General features: G+C 33.8%; 1 protein-coding gene across 2 annotated transcripts in view; it reads right to left on the bottom strand.

The window, feature by feature from the left end:
- The window catches only part of LOC145266996 (NAD(P)H-hydrate epimerase-like), a 697,567-nt gene that overhangs the window by 614 nt on the left and 675,287 nt on the right, over positions 1–21,666 (bottom strand). For both annotated transcript variants that reach the window (XM_080122890.1, XM_080122889.1), the window contains 3 exons: positions 15,694–15,802; positions 11,174–11,284; positions 8,532–8,793 (listed from right to left, as the gene is read on the bottom strand). In XM_080122890.1, coding sequence (XP_079979016.1) covers positions 8,532–8,793; positions 11,174–11,284; positions 15,694–15,802 — 482 coding nt within the window. The remainder of the gene's footprint in view (positions 1–8,531; positions 8,794–11,173; positions 11,285–15,693; positions 15,803–21,666) is intronic.

Genomic DNA, 21,666 nt, shown 5'->3' with positions numbered 1-21,666 from the left:
ATAACTGATCAGTTGACCAACTTCTAGTAGTCTGTTTGATGTGAAATTTCGATATTTGTCATCCGGGTGATTGGGCTTCGATATGATACCAAATTTGTCAAGTTTGGTTCTGTCTTTCAAAAGTTTTAGCGTTACAAACAAACATACATACATACACACAGACGTTTGGCTTTTATATATATAGACTAGCAGGGCTACCCGGCGTTGCTCGGGACCATATAAACAATGAAAAAACATATATTGAACATATGTTTTATTCTTAGGGGAGAGGAATCTTTCATCTCTATGTATTATTTGTTTTATCTACCCTAGGACTGGTATTGTTCATGTTTTATCTCTAGCATAGGTAATTTACAGCATGTATATGAAATTGTTTTACCTTAGGGAGAAGAGAACAGGTAATATACAACATAATGTGTCTATATTACATCCCTGGCAACGCCTAGAAACCAGCTAGAACATGTATTTCAGTCAATCTATATTACATCCTGGGCTATGCCGGGAAACCAGCTAATCTCTATTTAGTGACTTGACCAGACGTTTGGCTTTTATATATATATAGATAATTACAGGTTTTTGGGGGCCCCCCTTGAAGAACACTGATCAGTTGACCCACTTCTAGTGGTCCGTTTGACGTGAAATTTCGATATTTGTCATCCGGGTGATGGGGCTTCAATATGATACCAAAGTTGTCAAGTTTGGTTCCGTCTTTCAAAAGTTTTAGCGTTACAAACAAACATACATACATACACACAGACGTTTGGCTTTTATATATATAGATGTTACTAGTTGTACTTTCTTTTCTTCATATTGACTCTTTTTTGGTAATAGGCCTTGTTACGGCATCCAAAATAAATATATGTAACGTTATATGGCGTTACACTAGCAGTGTCAGAAATTTCGTGAAAACTATTGAATAATTCCACCCGCTATCTTTCGAAGCTTATAACTCCCCGAAAAATGTAATTCAAGCCCTATTTTTTTTCAATTAAAGGAGCAAGGACCAAGGTTTCATTAAACAAACAAACAAACAAACAAACAAACAAACAAACAAACAAACAACGTGTTTAAAAAAAAAAGGTTTTAAACTTCGGACTTTACAGGTAAATTTCTAAAAAACACTACTTTTTTTGTTTTAAATTTGAATATATTATTTATTGATCTTTTATCTTCAATTTGTGATATATAAAACTTTGGTACATAAATTAATTATTTACTTTTTAATAAACATTTGAAAATGGGGGGGGGGTGAATTAAGAAAAAAAACGCTTGTCTAAAATATTATATTCAGTTTATTGGAAAGAGCATAAAATTTCACATTGACCCTGAAAATATCGTAAAAATAGAATCAATAGGAAAATTTTGATAGATTTTTAAAGTTTAAAAATTGAAAAATACTGAACTCGTAACATTCAATTAATTTCATTACTATTTTTTAAAAAATATTTCTATTACTTTTTATGCAACTTTAATAGTTTATTTTGGAAGTATAATCCATAAAGAAAATAAACAACCCACTTTTAAAAGAGAAAATACGAGTTTTTTTTTTAATATTTTATTTGCAGTTTCGTGTTAGGGGTGTAAAAAATTCCTACAAAAATTCTGATACACCTAGAGTTACACCTTAGTAATTTATAAAAATAAAACCGAAAAGAAATAAATAAAAATCCAGATCGGCATTTTTTTTCTTTTTTAACAAAAGAATTTATTACCATCTGGACACCACTTAAAATGTCTCTTGCTGCAACATGTCCATCTAGCCTGCTAATTATTAAAACAGGTTTTCTTACATGTAATATTCAAATGAGGCAACCACTTGAATGGTGATTCCTTTTGAATAAATGTATATATAGAAATCATACCGGAATAAAATATGTAAGAATACGTTTTTAGTGTGAAAATTAATCTGTGAAACAATGTATATTTTATTAATTTATTTTATTTCGGACTATTAGTCTCATCTTTATTAGTTGTTGTTTTTCATCTTTTATTGGTTTGTTTGTTCACAACGTTTCGGCCAACTATCCCTCTGGCCTTCGTCAGGTGGTAACCGCGACGGATAAGAACATCGAATCTCCTAACTGCATTCTCAGCCATCACTGCCACCCGTAGTTGTTGTCGTCTCACCATATTTTCTGGCCAATTAACCTCTGGCACGCTTTGGGTGGGATTGAAACCGCTATCTTCAGACAATGTTCATCTGGAATTGTAGAGATTCAACGTCTCTATCAACTGCGCCACGGGCCTCGAAGGGCAATCAAGGTTGGATTCTTTGATCTTATAAATCCACGTTTATTTATTATCTGATCTTCCATAGTCGGGTCCGTACCGATTAGTATATATATATATATATATATATATATATATATATATATATATATATATATTATTCCTTAATTGGAATTCATTTTTGAGATGAGCATTATATATATTAATTTATTTTTATTTCGGACTATTAGTCTCATCTTTATTAGTTGTTGTTTTTCATCAAAGGAATTAGTTGGCTGAAACGTTGTGAATAAACAATCCAATAAAAAAAGATGAAAAACAACAACTAATAAAGATGAGACTAATAGTCCGAAATAAAAATAAATTAATATATATAATGCTCATCTCAAAAATGAATTCCAATTAAGGAATAATATATATATATACTAATCGGTACGGACCTGACTATGAAAGATCAGATAATAAATAAACATGGATTTATAAGATCAAAGAATCCAACCTTGATAATAAACAAACCAATAAAAGATGAAAAACAGCAACTAATAAAGATGAGACTAATAGTCCGAAATAAAATAAATTAATATATATAATGCTCATCTCAAAAAACTGAATTCCAATTAAGGAATAAAATGTATATTTTGTATATATTAAACAAATTATGAACAAACGGTTAGGAAAATGTTGCAGCAGCATTACGTCTCCGAACCACTAATAAATTAATGAAGATAGATACCGAGTTTATATATTATTAAAAACGTGTAGAAAACATTTATACATTTTTATACAAACAATACTTTTTAGTAGAAAACGTGTAAGAGTATTGTGTATTGGGTGTTTTGTTGATCTCTGGCGATCATGTGTGGATTGAGATTAATTGTTCAGTTCGCATTGTTACGAGGTAATTCATTCATCGTAGAGTTTGTCAATGATTATAAAATGTTTAGATTGCCTTGCTAACACTGGATTAGTACGCAAATGTTCGTTTCATTCGAGAGTCGTGTTTGCCTGTGAACCAAGCTTTGGAACATGTCGCTCATCGTCCGTGCCACGGAGAGAGAGAGAGAGAGAGAGAGAGAGAGAGAGAGAGAGAGAGAGAGAGAAAGAGAGAGAGACGAAAGAGGAAAAAGAAAAGATATTGAAACGGAATTTTAGTGTCGACGTCTGTTTGTCAGAGATGAGGTCAAAAGGGGCGATAGTTGCTTATTCTTTTCTTTCTAAAAATTGTGTCTGTGTGTTCGCTGTGCACAAAACTATTTAACAGACTAGTTTTTAAACGAGTATATCTCTACAAATACGATTTTATTATAATAAATTACAAAACCCATTTTGGTTACACATTGTGATTAAAAGCAAAAACCAATAAATCTTATATCTAATAAGCAACATCCCTAACCCTAAATTATAACTGTTGCAATATTTTTAATATATTAAAAGTGTATTTAGTATGGAATCGGTAATTGTATCGTGCTGCAATATTTTTTATCTATTAAGAAAGTATGATCACTTAAAGTTGGAAGGTTTTACTTATAGACACTGGCGATAGAAACTGACGAATCAAATAGAGCCACGTTCTGCTAGCAACCAATCAGAAACCAGAATTGAATCTTTTAACAATCCGGCACTTTTTTGTCAACATGAGAAAGATCTTTTTTTCTTTGCAAAATTAAAATGTCCATGACTTGTACAGAACAGCTACCCACTGAAAATTATTTATTTCCGGGTACAGAATAGCTAACCATCGTAAACTCTTTTGAAATTAAACATGGCTTTAAATTCAAGGATAACTCTAGCCTAACCTAACCTTTAAGCCTAACCATAGCCATAAACAAATCCCTAACCCTAAACCGTAACTATAACCTTAACCCTAAACCTAAGTTACAAAGATAAGAATATGTTGAATGACCACATAATAAACTAGCCCCTAAAATAGAGGGTGATATCTACAAACCACTCACTTCCTAATTTACAAAACTCAATAACCTATTTCAGTTACACATTATGAGAAAAAATAAAAAAAATCTTATATATAATTAACAAAAACTCTAACCTAAGTCTCTAACCATAATCTAACCTTAAAGCCTTACTCGAAATTACGACTCTAAATCTAACCCTGACACTAAACTCTAACCCATAACTCTAGTACTAAACCCTAACAATAACCCTAGCCATAAACTCTAATCTAAACCTCACTTTAAACCTTAAACCATATGTTATATATTGGTTATCATCGAGGAGCGCCAAATTGAACATGTGTTACATATAGTTACCTTTGAGGAGCACCATTTACTTTTCTTGTATAACATAAAAAAGATTCCGTGTGCGTATGATTGTCTCTAATATAAATGGTTGTGTGTTTGATTATCATAAAGGGAATCGTGTGTGTGACATGTATTTTCAGAACCTACCTCTGCTTCTTCGATGTTGGATCATCTGGAAATTTCTCATCCTGGAGGGAGACTTGATACCTGTTTGACGAAGATTTATCACTCCAAGACGATGAATGGGTTTTATAGTTTTTATTTCACTTTCCCCAGAGGTCCTGCAGAAGTGGAAGTGAAATCGGCCTGTGTGGGGGTTCTTCTTCTACACACGTCAGCGTTCGTCTCCCCCCTCCCCAGTTAAGAGGGGGAGACAACGGAAAAACCGTCCGTCTTCTTCAAAGCCCAAATCAAATCTCCCCGATCGAGCCAACCACGTCACTCATACGTAATCTGGTCAGCTGACCATCGGTTCTTGTAAACGTGTCTACACTACACGTTCACTCACCTCTCTCTCTCTCTCTCTCTCTCTCTCTCTCTCTCTCTCTCTCTCTGTAACACATAACCCTAACCAGTTGGTTGCATATTTTTACTAGGTTAGGAAGATGAAAGCATGTTGAATAAACACATAATAGACTGAGCCCCACCCCCCAAAGCAGAGGATGATATCCACAAACTACTCTTCCCTAGTTTTCCACTATGAATGGAAAACACACAGATACTCATTCCGTCCCATGTTCAGAATATCATAAAAAAAACAAAACATTTGCACATCCAAAGCATATTGACCAGATCTTATCCCTGCTATAGTAATAAAGAAAATCGTATTATTTGGATTCGTCGAACTACTGTTGTTATCTTGAGTGCAATTTTCACATTTCGGTCGAGTTAACCTCTGACCTTTATCAGGTGTATCTTGTCGGACCCATGGTGCAGTGGTTAGAGTACTTGGAAAAATCAATTGCAAAAGTGATATTCTCCTGAAGGTTGAAGGTTCAATTCTCAGCGTGGGCGACACAAATATACCTTTGCGAATTACTTAGGACCTTTATCTAGTCATGGCTGACAGAACAAGAGCATGCTACCCCTTTGAAATAAATAAAGGGTTCCGTTCGAAATTCTGTCCAAATTCCAGAGTTTGACAGAAATATTCCCGAGTTTGACAAGATACACCTGAAAAAGGTCGGAGGTTACATCAACCGAAACGTTCCGAAAATCACACTCAAGATGAGAACAGTAGTCTGATGAATCCAAATAATAATAATAACGAATCCTCATCTCAAACATTCAGAAATGTAATAAAGAAATGCTTTACTGAGCTGGCCCCTGATCTCCCGAATCTTCCTTGATAGCTGGAAAATTGCCTCTGTGATACTAGTTCTCAAGAATTCTGGTGAATTGACCTGCAAAATTATCGCCCCTCCCTCCCCGGCAATAAGTGTCCTCCCAATCTTCGACAAATGTCTGGATCATTAATCAATCTTGCAATAACCTTCTTTCTGACAAACAATATGGATTTAGGAAATCTTTTTCTATTGCAGATATTTAATGGTCATCTTTGTAAACTCTGTTCCGTCTGCCTGCTTCCCTCCGGACTACAACTTGGATGTCTTCAAGTCCAATGTTAACAAATTCCTAATGAACCGCCCCCTTAAGTAAACACTTCATCAAAGCTCCACACTAAGGTAATGTACTTGCTATAACCCTTATCCCTGAGTGGCTTCCGGGCCTTGATAAGTGGTGATCAATGTGTAAAAAAAAAAAAAAAAAAAAAGGATCTCCAATCTGATAGGTTCCATACTATCATCCAAGCTCCAACCACTGCCCCATCACCGAACTGTTGCGTTGCTGTACCTGTTTTACATGTACTTTAATGGAATGTGCTCTCATGTACCCTCTCGACATACACATTCCAAACAAACCCTACAGGCAGCAAAATCTCACCCCTTCACTGTAGAGTCCCCTAGATGCCAGAAAGCCTTCTACTCTAATAGTTTCTTTCACCCGGACTGCTAGACTTTTTAATCCTATTCCTGCTTCCTGCTTTCCTGATTGTCCTGACGCTTAAATGTAATGTGAACAGGCATCTCAGTACTCAACTCCCCACGATCCCCTGTTAGACACGATCCTAAATAGAAGCCTTATTATGTCCAACTCACAATATGACTTATTTGGGTTTAAAAAGAGTAAAAATACACACACACACACACACACACACACACACACACACACACACACACACACACACACACACACACAACAATATTTTTTTTCATAAAAAAAGTTTCTTTTCAAGAACTTCCCATCCGTTGAACACACTACCACAAGACTGCTTACCTGCCAACTATAACATTGTGATTTTCAAATCCAATGATCTACATCAATGATATTCCAAATCACATCCTAAGATCATTAGTAGACATTTATGCCGAGGACTCTACCATCTATGGCAACACTTCAAAGGCTACAAATGACCAAGATCTTTCTGATTTTCTCTCCTCTGATCTTGAGCACGTTGTGCAATGGCGAAAGGGATGGCTGGGTAATTTTAATGCATCTAAAATCAAGCTTCTCTCTTTACATCATCAACGCTCTGACCCCTGTCTGGCATCAATTGAAATGAATAACTCTTGTCTTGGGACTGTTCCATGTTCTGGCTAGCTTATTGGTCTGACTTTTACTCCTCATCTGAAATGGAACACATACATCAAATCCGTTTCCAAAGTCGCTGGAAAAATGGTGGGATCAATCCACCGTTCCAGTAAATATCTCATTGCCAATGAAATTCTCTACCTGTATGTCTTAGGATGGAGTACTGTTGCCACATCTTGGTAGGAGCTGCTAGAAGCACCTTATCCTACCTTGACAGAGTTCAAAAATAGACTTCATTACCTAGTAGAGGATGCCCTTTTCTCTTCCCTGCAGCCTCTTTCCCACACAGAAGAAACCTTAAGGGTCTGTCTCTGCTTTATAGTTATTTTCTTGACAACTGCTCGTCTTAACTCCAATCTATGACCCCCTCCTCTGGCAAACTTTCACAAAAAAACTCATCTATCTGAAACAACTATTAATAACTTGCCCCACTCTTTATCTGTGCCTAAACCTAAACATGGATTTCATGAACAAAGCTTCTTTCTTAGAAGTGCACGCCTGCGGAACTCTCTTCCGTTCCCCTACTTTCCAGTTGACTTGGCTTGAATATGGTCGTCCAACTTAAACAAGTTCTTGATAGACATCCCCTTAAGCAATCCGATTTACCAAATTTCCACAATATTGTGCCAATAATCCTTATCCTTGAGTGGCTCCTGGGCCTTGATAAGTGGTGACTCCTTTGTAAAAAGAAAATACTTTTCATAAACCGTCTTCATAGGTAATCAAATTTTGGACATTTGAGGTTTAAGCTCTCAGATTTGAATGATTTATGCAGTTTCTGTATTATTTGATTAACTCATTTTGTCATTGCCCATTGTCCAATGACTGGCGTCATCTGAAAGAAATACTCATACAAGCATAGCATTTTGTTGTTTCTCATTTGCAAAAGCGAAAAGAAAACAATATGCAACCTCATCTAAACAACCACCAAAATATGCAACATCCCCTAACCAAGTACACCAATATTCAGTCTCCACTAACCAATCCCAAAGATATATAACACCCCCTAACCAACCTCAACAATATTCAATCTCCCCTAATCAACCCAAACAATATTAAATTTCCCCTAACCAACCCCAACAATATTCAATCTCCTCTAACTTCAACAATATGTAACCTCTCCTAACCAATTCCAAACATATACAAGCGCCCCTAATCAACCCCAGTGTTATTGTCTTCAAGTCCAATGTAAACAAATACTTGTCATAAACCGTCTTCATAAACGTTGTGCATTCCCGGTTTAGCATTTCAGATTTGCGTGATTTATTCTCGTTCGATATTATTTGATTAACTCGTTTAATTAAATTGCTCATGATCCAATGACTGACGTCATTTGTTGTTTCTCATTCATAAAAACAAAAACAAAAAACCCAAAAACCAAAGCAAACTTACCTGATGGAATGTCGATGCTACAGATGGGGTTTTCGACTTTTTTTAGCGTCTCTATGAGCGTCGCAAAATCACCCTTTACTGGGCCAGCGTTTTGGATTCCGTAAATTGCGTCAATGACTAAATTGTATGCCGAGTCGATGAGATGCGCTTCGCTTGGAAAGAATGAAAGAAACGGCATGTCCATTCGTTCGCACTGTAATCTGAAGATTTCGAAAATCTGTTTGTTTGATGTCTTCGGGTAGAAAATGGAGGGCTTGTATCCCTAGAGAAAAGGAGAGAGAGAGGTATAATTAAACTAACAATTTCTCAGGTAAATTACAAAACTTCCAACTTCAAAACTTGACACTCTCTTGTCAAAACTATCAACTCCACAACTCTTCACTCTGTTGTCAAAACTTCCAACTTCAAAACTTGACACTCTCTTGTCAAAACTTCCAACTTCAAAACTTGACACTCTGTTGTCAAAACTTCCAACTTCAAAACTTGACAGTCTGTTGTTAAAACTTCCAACTTCAAAACTTGACACTCTCTTGTCAAAACTTCCAACTTCAAAACTTGACACTCTGTTGTCAAAACTTCCAACTTCAAAATTTGACACTCTGTTGTCAAAACTTCCAACTTCAAAACTTGACAGTCTGTTGTTAAAACTTCCAACTTCAAAACTTGACACTCTCTTGTCAAAACTTCCAACTTCAAAACTTGACACTCTGTTGTCAAAACTTCCAACTTCAAAATTTGACACTCTGTTGTCAAAACTTCCAACTTCAAAACTTGACAGTCTGTTGTTAAAACTTTCAGCTCCACAACTTGATACTCTGTTGTCAAAACACCAAACTCCACACTCTTTCAGGTTGACTACGTAGGAATCCCGTGCCTTTTCCCAACTCGTTTCCCTATTTGCTTTTATTCACCTATCTCATTCGCATTAGAAACAGCGTCGCTCACGTGACCGTCAACTTTAGCCTTTCATTCTTTCATTTTTTCTTTTGTTATACGACCCCCCCCCCCAAGCACGCACAAATGAAAGCCAAGTAAGCTACGGTTTTCTCTAGAGAGTGAACAGATTCTAAATGGAGTGATCGTTGTTTAGCAGCGGGGAAGTGGGCGAACATTTAGAATCACGTCACCACCCTCAACAATCAGTCTTGGCCTTCGGGACAAGATCAAAGTGTAGTATCTGTTCTTCAGATGCCGCACTTCAATTTCTTGTTCTCTGTCAGTGGTGGAGAAATCCTTCACGACTGAGACAATTTTTATTTTTGTTCCTTTTCTCCACGTTAAAAAACGACCCTGGTGTCTAACTCTGTCCCGTGGGGAGGCATAGTAAATAGGAACAATATGCAAAGGAATATAGATTAGAGAGTTAAATGTCGTAACGGAAGAAAGGCGAGAACGAAAGCAAAAAGGATAAATCAAGATTTCCATTTCCCTCTTTTTTACTGGTGTAGATTGAAAAAAAAAGAACCTGTAATTAAATTAATAACCAGTGATTTAGGGAGCAGTATCCGGACTTTTGACTACGTGAGTAAGAACTCCTCCACCACTTTTTATTTATTACTAATAAAAAAATTGGGGCATCTAGCAGTATGGACAACAAAACGAAAAAGTGGTTAACAAGCATTTATATAATAAACTAACAGGCAGAGCGTTTTCCGATCTTAAAATACACTTAAATATGATATTTTTTATTTATGCAGATTTGGTATTTATTATTATACAGTCAATCCTGTATTGATTATTATATTGTACCCAATATATAGTAGCGATTTCAAAAGTTAAAAAATTACTTCGGTGCCATCAGCTAGAATCGAAACTAAAACATTTCCTTTTTCTCTTTAATTGATCTAGGTGGAATAAAATTATTAAATTAATAACCAGTGATTTAGGTAGCTGTATCAGGACTTTTGACTACGAGGGTAAGAACTCCTCCACCTCTTTATATTTATGACTAATAAAAATTTAGAGCATTTTACAGTATAGACAATAAAACTAAAAAGTGATCAAGGAACAAATATATATAACAGATAACTGTTACCAAAGGCAAATTGTTCAAGGACAGAATCTATTAAAGTAGAAAATTATTTGGCACCTGACAGAAAAAAAAACCCTTTGATTAAAGACGAATATTACACGTCACTGGAAACTGAATTGTGCGGCTTAAAAAAAATGAAACAAATCGTCACGCATGCGTATTAAAAAAAAGGTCTTCCATTCAAAGGAAAACTCCCGACAGGCCTTGCAAATAACCTGAATGATCTATAGTGAAAGAGTGGAATTTTGCTGGAGATATTTTCGTTGAGGAGGAACAAGTGTAGGAATTTTTTAAAAATAGGAACCCATGAAGTCGTTAATATAATTCACAATTCTTTTTGCAGTGCAAACGTCGTTTGTACAAATAAACTTTAGGGGCGTTTTGTGCTATTACAACCGAAAAAGTGTTAAAAACCCAAACGAATGTAATCAAAGGGGAGATAAGTTACAATAAATTTTTTATTTCTTTTTCTGTATAATTGTAAAAATTATGTAAACAATTAAAAACTGGGATTGAGTTTTAATTTTATTTCTGTTTATGTTGATCGTGATGATGAAATGAAAAATTGAAAAGGAAATAGCGAGGAGAGGGTGGGTGTGTGATTACTTACGAAATGCTTTAGGTGACGGGCACACACAAGTCCGTGTGCCCCGTTGGCACTCGGACCACAACACACAAGGATGGCTCCGTTGTCTTTACTCATTTTTTCCAACGGGTAAACCTGCGAAAATAAATAAATAAATAAATAAATAAATAAAGGAAAACAAACATTTTATTTTTAATGGAGATTCACACAATGAAAAAAAAAAAAACAAAAAAAAAACGATGTTATCTTTCTGCTTTTTGAGATGAGGATTGATAATTTGTATTATTTAGATTCTTCAGACTACTGTTCTCATCGTAAGTATTCTCACAACGTTTTTGCCGATGTAACCGCCAACTTTCAGGTATATCTTGTGGAACTCGGGAATCTTTATGTAAGAACTCAGGAATTTGCACAGAATTTTGGACAAAAAAAAACCCTTGTTTAATCCACAGGGTATTATGCTCTTGTTCCGTCAGCCATGACCGGGTAGAAGTCTTAAGTAATACGCATTTTAAGTATCGCCTGCACTAAAGATCGAACCTTCAACCTCCAGAAGAATGTGACTTAGAACTGAATTTTATTTAATTTTTACTTTTACTTTTTAATTTAAATTATTATTTTTTATTTTACCGTTTCCGTGGCATATGGGTCAAGAAGAGAACAGTAGCCCGAATAAAAAAAACAAAAAAAAAAACATAAATAAATAAAATAAAAAATAAAAAAAACCATTTGATATAGTGGAATATCCTGACACCCCCTGAGAATAAATTAAGACGATAGAAAACGATAACCAATGGGAGAAAGTAAACTAATCTTGATACTCTTCCATTTCAAGATACATTCGAGTGTCAATCTTTTATTTTTTTATGTCATACCTTTGTACGTACCAAGTTGAGTGCACAGAGGTCGAAGAGTCGAGGCTAATAAGTTCCAAACCTATTGATTTCCCTTGACAACGTGGCACCTGCATGCTAGGAAAGGGCCACGATGCAGCTCAGTGCATTTTGTGTGCAAGCTGCTTAATGGGGGCCACCGCATCACACACACACTTTAAAATAAATAACCCTAACCCTAACCCGACGAATATGCGCTTTTCTAGTTAGTTCTTCAGTTTTAGAGTTCGAGTCTCCAGTTCGACAGTCTATGGTCTAGAGTTTGTCGTGATTCCAAGAAGGTAAAAACTTCTCGTGAATGCTGCGATAGATTGGGATGGATGGCAGATAAATCGATAGAGAAATTCCCACCCTCCTTCTAAGGATGACGCAGAAATAGGGACATGACTTCGATCGTGAAACTGAATAAAGTTCCAATTGTCTAGAGAAATGAAACTTGCGTCTGTTGTTAGGTATTAGAGAGCTTTTGTTCTAGGTGCTCCGACGTCGAGACACAAACCACCCGAGCACATGGAATAAAGTTGTAGCTTGCATGAAGACTCTTTCAAAGTAATCCATGAAAGCTGCATCTTTATGCCCGGTCTGTTTTTATTATTTTTTTACATCTCCTACATTTTTTCACTCGTCATTTTTAAAGGACATGGACATCTTTGCAATTTATAACTATAATAAATTGCGGTTTCATTTAATGCCGTAACCAACAACGTTAGCATTGCTACAAATATAATTTGCTGATTTCTTTATGTCCTCTGATGAGAAGAATAACAAGAATAGCATTCTGTGAAACCCCGCAGAATAAGGACTTTGTAAAATTGTTTTTTGGAGTATTCAGTCGGACAATAAATTTTGATTGTAAATTTTAACTTACAGTTTTAATTCTTTTTTTTCTCTTATGATAAGCTTTATTGTGTGTGTATTGAGCTTTTTTTTATTTGGTTGGGATTAAAATATCTATATATAAATACTGGTATATTAGATTGAAATTTACCATTTCTTATATCAGGTAAACACCGCATCTCCTTTGATTTCATTATATATTATTTGATTTCATTATATTATTATTTAATATATATATATATATATATATATATATATATATATATATATATATATATATATATTTGTAGTCATCGACATAGAGTCTTGTTTCGTTGTATCACAACTCATCAGTGCCGCTAGACTAGCGTCTCTCCCAAGGATTGAACCTACAGCCGTTGTGTTGACAGTCGGCAGTTCTCCCACTCGGCCATGGAATCGACGCCCGTAAATAACTCGTCGGAATGTCTATTTAAATAGGCACCCGCTTTTATAGTGCTCAAATCGCCTGTTCGTAAACAAACACACAACGAGCTTCGCATTTTCAGCCAATTAAGTGGTGGGTGAGATTATTTACGACAGTGCTCTACCCATATATATATATATATATATATATATATATATATATATATATATATATATATATATAACTACTTCATTTATTCACATAAATTTAATATACGAAAGTATAGATTTATGCGTAAACTTAAGGTATTTACTTCAAAAGTGCTCAATACGTAGGTAGAACTAGTTAGTAATTTATAAAATATATATGGCGATTAAGCTACACTGAATATTCTGCGTTTCATCCAACTATAGGATTCATCAGGCTTATGCGCATAAACCTGATGAATCCTATAGTTGGATGAAATGCAGAATATTCAGTGTAGCTTAATCGCCATATATATTTTATAAATTACTATATATATGTATATATATATATATATATATATATATATATATAAAGCTAATATGTTTATATGTAATTTAACTACTTGCGGTAGTGATTACGTAAGAATAACATAGTTCTCATTTAGATAGCTCAATAGTATAATACTAGAGTTATAAATATTTTTCTTTCAAGACACCATGGTAAAAGGGATAGATACACAAGTATTTATTCATTTTCGTAAAGTTTTTTCATTTTATTGGTCACAACATTGCGTGCAATTGTTTTGACCCACGGTGTTGGTATATAAGAATATAATTGTATATCAAATTATAACTTGCACACGTCTGGCCTTTATCAGCACGTTAGAAAAAAAAAAACAAACAAACAAATATTTCAAAACTTTTTCAGCCCCCAAAACAAAACCTTTCCAATTCCTACATTCCTTTTTTTTTTCATTCATCACATGCCAACACTGGAGGCTGAAGCAATTGCATGCAATGCTGTGACCAATAAAATGAAAAACATTTCCGAACATGAGTAAATACCTGCTAATCTATTCCTTATATATCTATAAAAATGAGAATGTGTGTGCATGAGGACACTTCTCAACCTATATACTCAACGAATTTTTTATCTTTTTTTTTTTAATTCAATTTTCACCCCAAACAAGGCACAGTGCCACTTTGAAGCAGGGGGCTACTATCAGGGACTTAATTAGCGGGGTCATTATGAAGGGAGATGAGTAGAAAGATGTTTGTTGACATTACACTTGAACTTCTGCATATCGTTGCAGTTGGGAAAGCAGAATCCCGGAAGGGAGTTCCAAAGACCCGCAGTTCTGGGGAAGAAACTATTGGAGTAAAAGGCTTTCTTGCACCTAGGGATCTCTACTGTAAAGGGATGAGACTTAGTAGCTTGTCGGGTTTGTCGGGGATAGTTACGTCGGGGAGGTACAAGTGTTTGCAGTTCGTCAGAGCATTCACCATTGAAGTATTTGTAGAACAGGCAGAGGGATGCAACATCTCGTCGATGGGACAGAGGCTGAAGCCTAGATGACAGTTCAGGACCTATCAGGTTGGCGACTCTCTTTTGAACCCTGTCCAGGAGCGAGAGACAAGAAGCAGATGCACCAGCCCAGATGTGACAACAGTACTCCATACATGGGCGAATGGTTGCCTTATAGATCTACTAACTTGAATGTTGTTATATAGGATATTCAGACATATGAAAAACTTTTATAATTGGTTTTCATCCGTAAAAAAGGGCTGCTAAGAGGTAAAAAACTAGCAAATTGGTACGTAAGAGTTGTCGGATTTTTAGCTGTTTGTCAACTGTTTCACGACTGTGCATGCGCGGTCAAGAAACATGACATCTTTTTAATGTTAAGAATAAGACTTTTTTTAAAACACTTTGTAAATGTCGTGTCAATCTGATGTAATGATTATTGCACTTGACTCAATGTCATTAAGGTTTTGGTTTCGATCTCTTCTCGAATATTTTTTTTAAGAAGTGAACAGTTTAGGAAAACCATAATACTTTCATGCACATTTCTCAGTTTCTGTATCAATTAAAATGTAATATGCGTATTTTATGAACGGGTTAGGGTTACAAAAAAATTTTCATTACTAATGATTATTATATTGTCCAATTTCTACTGTACACTCTTTAACCCTTATCCTTGAGTTGCATCTTTGACCTTGATAATGAGTTGATACCTATGAAAAAAAAAAAAAAAAAGAAAAAGTCCAATGTGAACAAGTTCTAATTGAATCGTCCCCCTAAGTAATCCAAGTTTCAAAATTCCCACTGTTTACTATGCTAAAATCACAATGACTAATGTATACCTATTAACCCTTATCCTTGAGTGGCCTCTGGGCCTTGATAAGTGGTGACACCCTTGTAAAAAAAAAAAAAAAAAAAAAAAAGACTGATTGTCGACGTACCTGCGTAATGGCGACTGCGGCGCTGTATCCTTCCAGTTCCAAAAGTTGTTCGAGGCTGAACGCATATTCTGTGAGTAACTCATCTCCAATTTTTTCAGATTCTTCTTGGCTGATTAAAAGAGAAAAAAGAATTTAATTTTACAATTTTTTAACCATTTAAAATATTTCCGGGCAACGCCGAGTCAGGACAGCTAGTATATTCGGATTATTATTCGTATCTTGTTAAGATACAGTCGACAGATCAATTAAAAAAAAATGTTTTAAACAAAAACAATATTACGTACTTAATTGTCATACAGAAAATAGTAATATATCCAAAATTTACGAAAAATAATCGAATAAAGAGTTGTTTATAGTCAAAAGTAATTTTTACAGAAAATTGGGCAAAATGGAATTTTTCTTAGACGTTATAAAGTAGGCAATATTTTTTGTTGCTTATAGTGATAGACTTTTTTTTAAAAACTAAAAACTAGGGATGTGATGATTTTAGTATTTTTACCGATTCTGATACAATTACCGATTCCGTATTAAATTCCCGATTCCGATACAATTACCGATTCCGCATTCTGAATCTTTCAAAATCTCTAAATATTTAGTTGTTATTTTCCATGATTAGCGTAAAAAACACATGTTAAATGTGCAGATATTTTCTTAAACGGAAGGATACACTTGTGAAGGATGATCTATCGATTTTAATTTTACTAATAGGTTCAAAATAACAGATATTCACTATTTTAGTTTTACTATCAGCGGTAGAATATTTTTTTTTCTTTAAAGAAAATCAAATAAAAAAGCCAATTAAAAGAATCGTTGTTGGCATCGGAAAATAGGCACAAATTTTTCCAATTCCGATACCGATTTCGATACCCAAAAATTTCCGATTTTTTTCGATTCCCGATTCCGATTCCAATTAATCGACCCACCACCACTAAAAAAACAAAATAACAGTTGTTCTACTCGATGAATTTGCGTAATTTTTTAATATATTACTATTTTCGACATGACAAATAAGTACGTAATATTGTTTCCGTTTGAAACGATATATTTTAAGAAATCAATTTGTTGGCTGTATCTTAACAAGCACCGTAATTTTAATTTTAACTAAGAAAATCAAATTTTACGAGTAAGCAAAAGGAGACTGTCTCGCGTCGCCATCTTGAAACAAAAAACAAGATCAGATAAGTCCACAATAATTCTAACTTGCAAGATCAACCTTGTAATGCTATTTCATATTAATCGCTTTAAACTGTTTAAAAAAGATTTTCTTGGTTAAAAACAAACTATTTGATTGATTTAAGTGATTTTTGGAATATGACAGTTTCGTTCTGTGACGACACGTACATTATACAGATTTTTATGTATTGAAAACAGGTTGTATTTTAAATAAGACCCACCCCCAAATGGATATTTTAAAAACTTGTCCATTCGCTCTAAATGTTTAGCGACGGAAAAAAAAAACAAAAAAAACGTTATTTTCAATTTAACGTTTAATTTGACGTTTCTGAATTTTTTAAATTTAAAATTTAAAATTTTATCGATTTAGGTGATTTTTGGAATATGACATTTCCGTTCTGTGATAAGTACTGTAATGATATTGCCTACTCTTTCCCGAAACGTCAATCTGGTTTTTATATGTGCAAACACGCATGCGCATTTATCAATAAAATATACACCATGATAGCTCCTCAATTGTAATTAGCAAACGCATTCGGGTTAACATTATCTATTAATACACATCCATGCACCATTGGGCATGACATTGTGGCAGCGGTGGGATACGAACCCATACTTCCGACGAGACTGTAAGATATCTCCTCCAAAAATGGATATTCTAAAAACAAAAAAGAAAAAAGAAAAAAACAAAAACAAAAAAAAACAAAAAAAAGAGTAAAACAAAAAAATAAAAAAATAAGAAAAAACAAAAAAAGAAAAATGCTATTTTAAATGTAAATATGATAGGTCGACTGATCGATGTCGAGTCGAGCGGACAAATCAAACAGACAGACGGACAGACAGATTGGCAACAATTCTTCTGGTAATGCGCAGAAGGATGTATATAGGTTTTCACCGCGATATTCGCTTTATTTCGAGCTAACCTTAACCCGCCTCGGTACGACGTGGCATGTGTGCGATTAAGACAATTTTCTACCAGAAAAAAAGATTTTTGAATCAAGATATTGATTAATGAAACCAAAATTGGACAATTTTAGACGTGAGAGGAAGCAGAGAGCTCTAAAAATAGATCTAACATATTATATATATAAACAGTGTAATCCGAATATAAGAAATCTATCTATCTATCTATCTATCTATCTATCTATCTATCTATCTATATATATATATATATATATATATATATATATATATATATATATATATATATATATATAAAAGTGAAAGTGTGTGTGTCCAAGACCGTCTTAAAAGACAAGATGGCCGGTGGGCAAAAATAATTTAATCTGCTGACGTCATCACGGATAGTCCTTACCGGTGACACCGGTAGTCACCGGTAGGCACTCGTAACGTCTTGGAGTGAGTGTAATATTTCTTTTTTTATTAAAATGCTTTCACGGTGCATCGTTCCAAATTGCTGAGGAAATTATCATAAAGGACCAAAAAGTGACAGTATTTTCATTTCCGAAAGATAAAGAATTATAATGCAGTAAAAAAAAAAAAAGATTTTACACCATCTCCATTCAGCAAAGTAAGTTTTAACGTGCTCCCCCCCCTGTATTTAACACGATGTAACTATAATTTAATTCAATATTATCATCCTAAATTTTTTACCATTCAAAAGAAGAAGCTTCAAATAAATTGCTAATATTAAAAAAAATTTTTTTACAGCATACAAAACTAATGAAAATGCGAGACAACATCGATTCTTTAAAACACGTGTTTTAAAAATCTAGCAAAAATTAATTTTTCTGAAATTTTTCAATATTTAAAAATAAATTATGCCGGCTGATAAAATTTTTAAACTTTTTTTTAAAGCTAGAAAGATAAAATTTAAAAATACTTATATATATATATATATATATATATATATATATATATATATATATATATATATATATATATATATATATATATATTTATATATATATGAAACTAAACTAAAAAAAAAAAAACGCGCGTTCACTCGTGGTCTTTTCATTTCATTTCATTAACGTAATTGGGTTTGTATTACTGTACACATAGATTCGAAAAAGTTGTCAAAAACAAATATATAACAAATAAATGTTATCAAAGGCAAGATAAGTTACTTTTCTACCCAATATTTTTGTGTTTTTATTCAATGTAACATGTTTATTCAGCTCGAAAACCATACAGTGTTTACCGATGTATTGGAACATTCAAGATGGGGTCTGATTCTCTCTTTAACACGGTAAGTGTGGGAAAAGATGTTATAAATAAAAAACCGGATAAAATACTGTTAAAAACTCGCTCAATATATGTTACCGTGACATAGGTTGACATATATTCGGCGGGTTTTTAATAGTATTTTGAATAGTTTTTTTTATTTATAACACCTTTTTCCAAACTTACGGTGTTAAAGAGGGTGTGAGACGCCATCTTGAATTTTCCAATACATCGGTAAACACTGTATGTTTTTCGAGCTGAATAAACATGTTACATTGAATAAAAACACAAAAAATATATCCAGTTTGGCAGAAAAGTAACTTATCTTGCCTTTGATAACATTTATTTGTTATATATGTTTTTTGACAACTTTTTCGAATCTGTGTACAGTAATACAAACCCACGTATTTTAACAAACTGAAAATATGGATATAAAAAAATGATTTTGCATGTTATTTTTGTTATGTGGTGAAATAGTCTTAAATAAGAAACATGATTTTTTTCTTTAGGTTAATTATTTTTTTACTGTGCAATATTTCATGAATTTATTAAAAATATTGTTTTTGATTTTGAAAAAATATTGTGGTTCATTTTGATTAAAAAATATTCATTTTGATTAAAAAATATTCATTTTGATTAAAAAATATTCATTTTGATTAAAAAAAAATATTGTTCATTTTGATTAAAAAATATTCATTTTGATTTTAAAAAAAGTTTAATTTTAATATTTGTTTATTGTCTTAACTCATATCAAATGTTTTTCTTGTGTTCTGCTTCAAATATTCATAATCCTACATGCATAATTTTCATTTAATTATATTAAATAAACTTCAAGTTTATTTCAAATCAAATCGTGTTCCTTCACTTTTTAAAATGTAATTTATAAGTAATTAAAGAACGCATTCTAATCTTTAAAATCTATAATATAACGAAATATTCAATTGCTAATATACTTAAACAAATAACTTGTGTTTTTATTTTTATTTTTTATTATTAATATTAGATGAGTTTCAGTATAAATCATCGTGTTCTTTCTTTATTTTTTTTATTTTAATCCAATTTTGAAGTTTTATAACGCTGTCTGTAAAAATTGCTGTTCATTATTGACAGTCTAAGAGTTCCACATATCTTGCTTGTTGGGACCTCGGCGATGACGTCATTTTTCAGCTGACCGGCCATCTTTATAACGAAGGCCACGGTGTGTCTGTGTATCTGTGTGTCTGTGTGTCTGTGTGCATTTCTCTGCGCAATAACTCTGTCAATTTTTAGTCTATAGACTCGAAATTTGATATGTATGTTACGGAGATTTGGGAAAATCGATGTGATCGGCTTTTGGCCAGAAATTTGGCGATTAAGGGGTCAAAGTTCAACGATTTGACCTTTGAGAACTCTACCAAACTCCTCCGACAATTTTGGGTCTATGCACTTGAAATTTTAGATATAGGTTCATTGGACATGGATCTAACTTAATAACTTGATTTGAGCCCAAAACAATAAATTTTAAGGGGTCATAATATGGGTCAAAGTTTTTTAAAAAATTGACCTCTGCGGTCTCTTCCAAATTACTCAGATAATTTCTGGTCTAAATATTTGAAATTTTACATAAAAGGTATTCAGAGATAGGGCAGTTTGAGTCGAAATTTTTAGTTACCAATATATAAATGTATGTATGTATGTCTGCTTGCATGTCTGCCTTAAACTTTCAATAGAGGCGACAGATTTTACCAAGATCAGTATCGTTTTAAAGTTCGATCTTTCATACGACAAATATCGAAAAATTGGCTAAAAACATTAATATCTTCACCTTCAACTAGGCACTTTTCTACAGGGGGGGGTACTTTTTTCGCCGATATTTTTTAAAGTTATCCTCTCGTTTAGATTGTCTAGCCTTAATTTTAAAAAATGTCGCTTCCGGTTTGGCGGTGGTCGTAACAGCATAAACGTTAAGTTTTACCCCGTTCTTTTCCTCCTTTGCGGTACGGTTTCGAGCTTGCCTTCCTACTACCACTTTTTTTTTTGCTCAACATACACATCCAAACACCCGGGCAACGCCGGGCCGAAATGCTAGTATATCTATAAAAGTGAACGTGTGTGTGTGTGTGTATCTGTGTACATTTCCCTACGCAATAACTCTGTCAATTTTTAGTCTACAGACTCGAAATTTGATATACACGGTACTGAGATTTGGGAAAATCGATGTGATCGGTTTTTGGTCAGAAATTTGGTGATTAAGGGGTCAAAGTTCAACGATTTCACCTTTGAGAACTCTACCAAACTCCTCCGACAATTTTGGGTCTACACACTTGAAATTTTAGATATAGGTTCATTGGACATGGATCTAACTTAATAACTTAATTTGAGCCCAAAACAAATAAAATTTAAGGGTCATAATAGGGGTCAAAGTTTAAAAAAGATTGACCGCTTTGGTTTGTTTTTGCTCAACATACACCCCCAAATACCCGGGCAACACCGGGCACCCATGCTAGTACGGATATAAAAAAAGATTTTCTCTGGTCCCAAATTAGAGCCTGTGTTAATACACAGTGTAACCTGGATATAAGAAACAAGGATATAAGTGTAACCCGGATATAAGAGACTTAAGGATCGGAGAAG

This window comes from Euprymna scolopes, chromosome 42 (assembly GCF_053919585.1).
Source record: "Euprymna scolopes isolate OS-2025 chromosome 42, ASM5391958v1, whole genome shotgun sequence".
NCBI lineage: Eukaryota > Metazoa > Mollusca > Cephalopoda > Sepiida > Sepiolidae > Euprymna > Euprymna scolopes.
The sequence above is the reverse complement of the archived record's forward strand: the minus strand, read 5'-3'. Positions and strand labels throughout refer to the sequence as shown.